Here is a 1888-nt window from a genome sequence, read left to right on the forward strand (position 1 = left end):
ATTTGATTGCCCCTTTTTTAAATTTTTGAAGAAAAAACATTTAATTAATTAGTTAGTTAGAAGGAATGAAAAAATGAAGAAAAAATATGAAATTATAATAAAGGCAAAAGTTGAAAATAAAAAATGAGTTAAATTAACAAAAATAGAATAAAAGAAATACAAACTCAATAAAAAAAAAGAAAAAAAAAACGGAAATCAAATAAATTAAAATATTTTATTGTTTTAAATTCATTTTTATTTTAAAAAATATTTCATCCAAAACAAGTAAACTATTTTTACCCAAGTTCAAGTGTAAAATTTAAGAGTTTAGTGCAATTTACTAAAGCAGAAGCTAATCCTGATGCACCAATCGCACCAATTTAATTACCCCTTTTTAAGAAAAAATATATGATTAATTAATTAATTCTAAATGAAAAAATGAATAAAAATAGGGAATAATAAGAAATGAATTAATTCATAATAAAATAAAATAAAAAATTAAAAAAGGAATTAAATTAAAAAAGATAGAGGAAAAAAACATTAGCATAATAAAAGAGAAAAAAAAAACCAAATTTCTATTAAAATATATCACAATCCAAAACAAATAAACTGATTTTACTCAAGATTAACTTTCAAATTTGAGAGTTTATTGCAGTTTGCTAAAGCAGAACTTAAACCTGATATACCTTCATCACCAACTTAATTCCAACTTTTTAAATTTTGAACAAAAAATAATTAATTAATTAGTTACAAGGAAAAAATGAAGAAAACATATGAAATAATAAGAATTGAGTTAATCATAATAAAAGCTAAAGTTGAAAATTAAAAACAAGTTAAATTTACAAAGATAGTTTGAAATTTAAAAATAAACAATCCAATTTAAATTTAAATTATAATTCAGAAAAACAAATAAACTATTTTTACCCTAAATTAAGTGTCAAATTTTAGAGATTAGTACAATTTGCTATAGCAGAACCTAAACCTGATGTACCAGTTGAGCCAATTTTATTCTATCTTTTTAAGTATTAAACAAGTAAAATAAAGAGAAAAATAAAAATTAATTAATAGAGCTCTATTGTTTTAAATTCATATTTATATAAAAAAATATCTCATATCAAAACAAATAAACTGTTTTTACATAAGATTAAGTGTCAAATTTGAGAGGTTAGTAAAATTTTTTAAAGCAGTGGCTGTGGATAAGCCTGATGTACCAATTACTCCAATTTTATTATTACTTTTTAAGTGTTAAAGAAAAAATAAATAATTAATTAATTAATTAGTTAGTTAGTTAGAATGAAAAAATAAATAAAAAATATAAAATAATAAGATATGAATTGATTAATAATAAAAGCAAAATTTTAAAAATGATTTAAATTAACAAAGTTAGAAGAAAAACACACAAATACAATAAAAATGAAAAAGATATCATTAAAAAATATCCCAAATCCAAAACAAACAAACAAATAAACTTTTTTACCCAAGATCAAGTTTCAAATTTGAGAGATTAGTATAATTTCTTAAAGCAGAGCCTAAGCCTGATGTCCCTTCGTCACCAATAAAATTCCTACTTTTAAGGAAAAAATAAAGGAAAAATATGAAATAATAAGAAATTTAATACTGAATAATAAACATAAAAGTAGAAAATAAATAAATAAATGAGTTAAATTAATAAAGATAGAAAAAAAACATTGATTGGTACAATATAAATAAAAAAAGAAAAATAAATCAAATAAATTAATTTAAAGAGTTTAAATTCATTTTTATATATAAATATATAACAATCCTAAACAAATAAACTTTTTTTACCTTAGATCAAGTGCTAAATTTGAAAGGTTAGTGAAATTTACTAAAGCAGAACCTAATCCTGATGCACCAATTGCACCAATTTAATTACCCCTTTTTAAATTTT

At 20.1% G+C, this 1888-nt stretch overlaps 1 protein-coding gene across 1 annotated transcript in view; it reads right to left on the bottom strand. All coding sequences in view use genetic code 6, as the record gives it.

Annotated features, from left to right (window-relative positions):
* Positions 1-567: 567 nt before the first annotated feature.
* The window catches only part of TTHERM_000019714 (oxalate/formate antiporter protein), a gene marked incomplete at both ends in the record, with an annotated part of 2090 nt that continues 769 nt past the window's right edge, over positions 568-1888 (bottom strand). The window contains 5 exons of the mRNA XM_012795715.1: positions 568-688; positions 904-993; positions 1118-1213; positions 1457-1546; positions 1786-1875. Coding sequence (XP_012651169.1) covers positions 568-688; positions 904-993; positions 1118-1213; positions 1457-1546; positions 1786-1875 — 487 coding nt within the window. The remainder of the gene's footprint in view (positions 689-903; positions 994-1117; positions 1214-1456; positions 1547-1785; positions 1876-1888) is intronic.

The sequence above is a fragment of the Tetrahymena thermophila genome (assembly GCF_000189635.1).
Source record: "Tetrahymena thermophila SB210 genomic scaffold scf_8254803, whole genome shotgun sequence".
Classification (NCBI taxonomy): Eukaryota; Ciliophora; class Oligohymenophorea; order Hymenostomatida; family Tetrahymenidae; genus Tetrahymena; species Tetrahymena thermophila.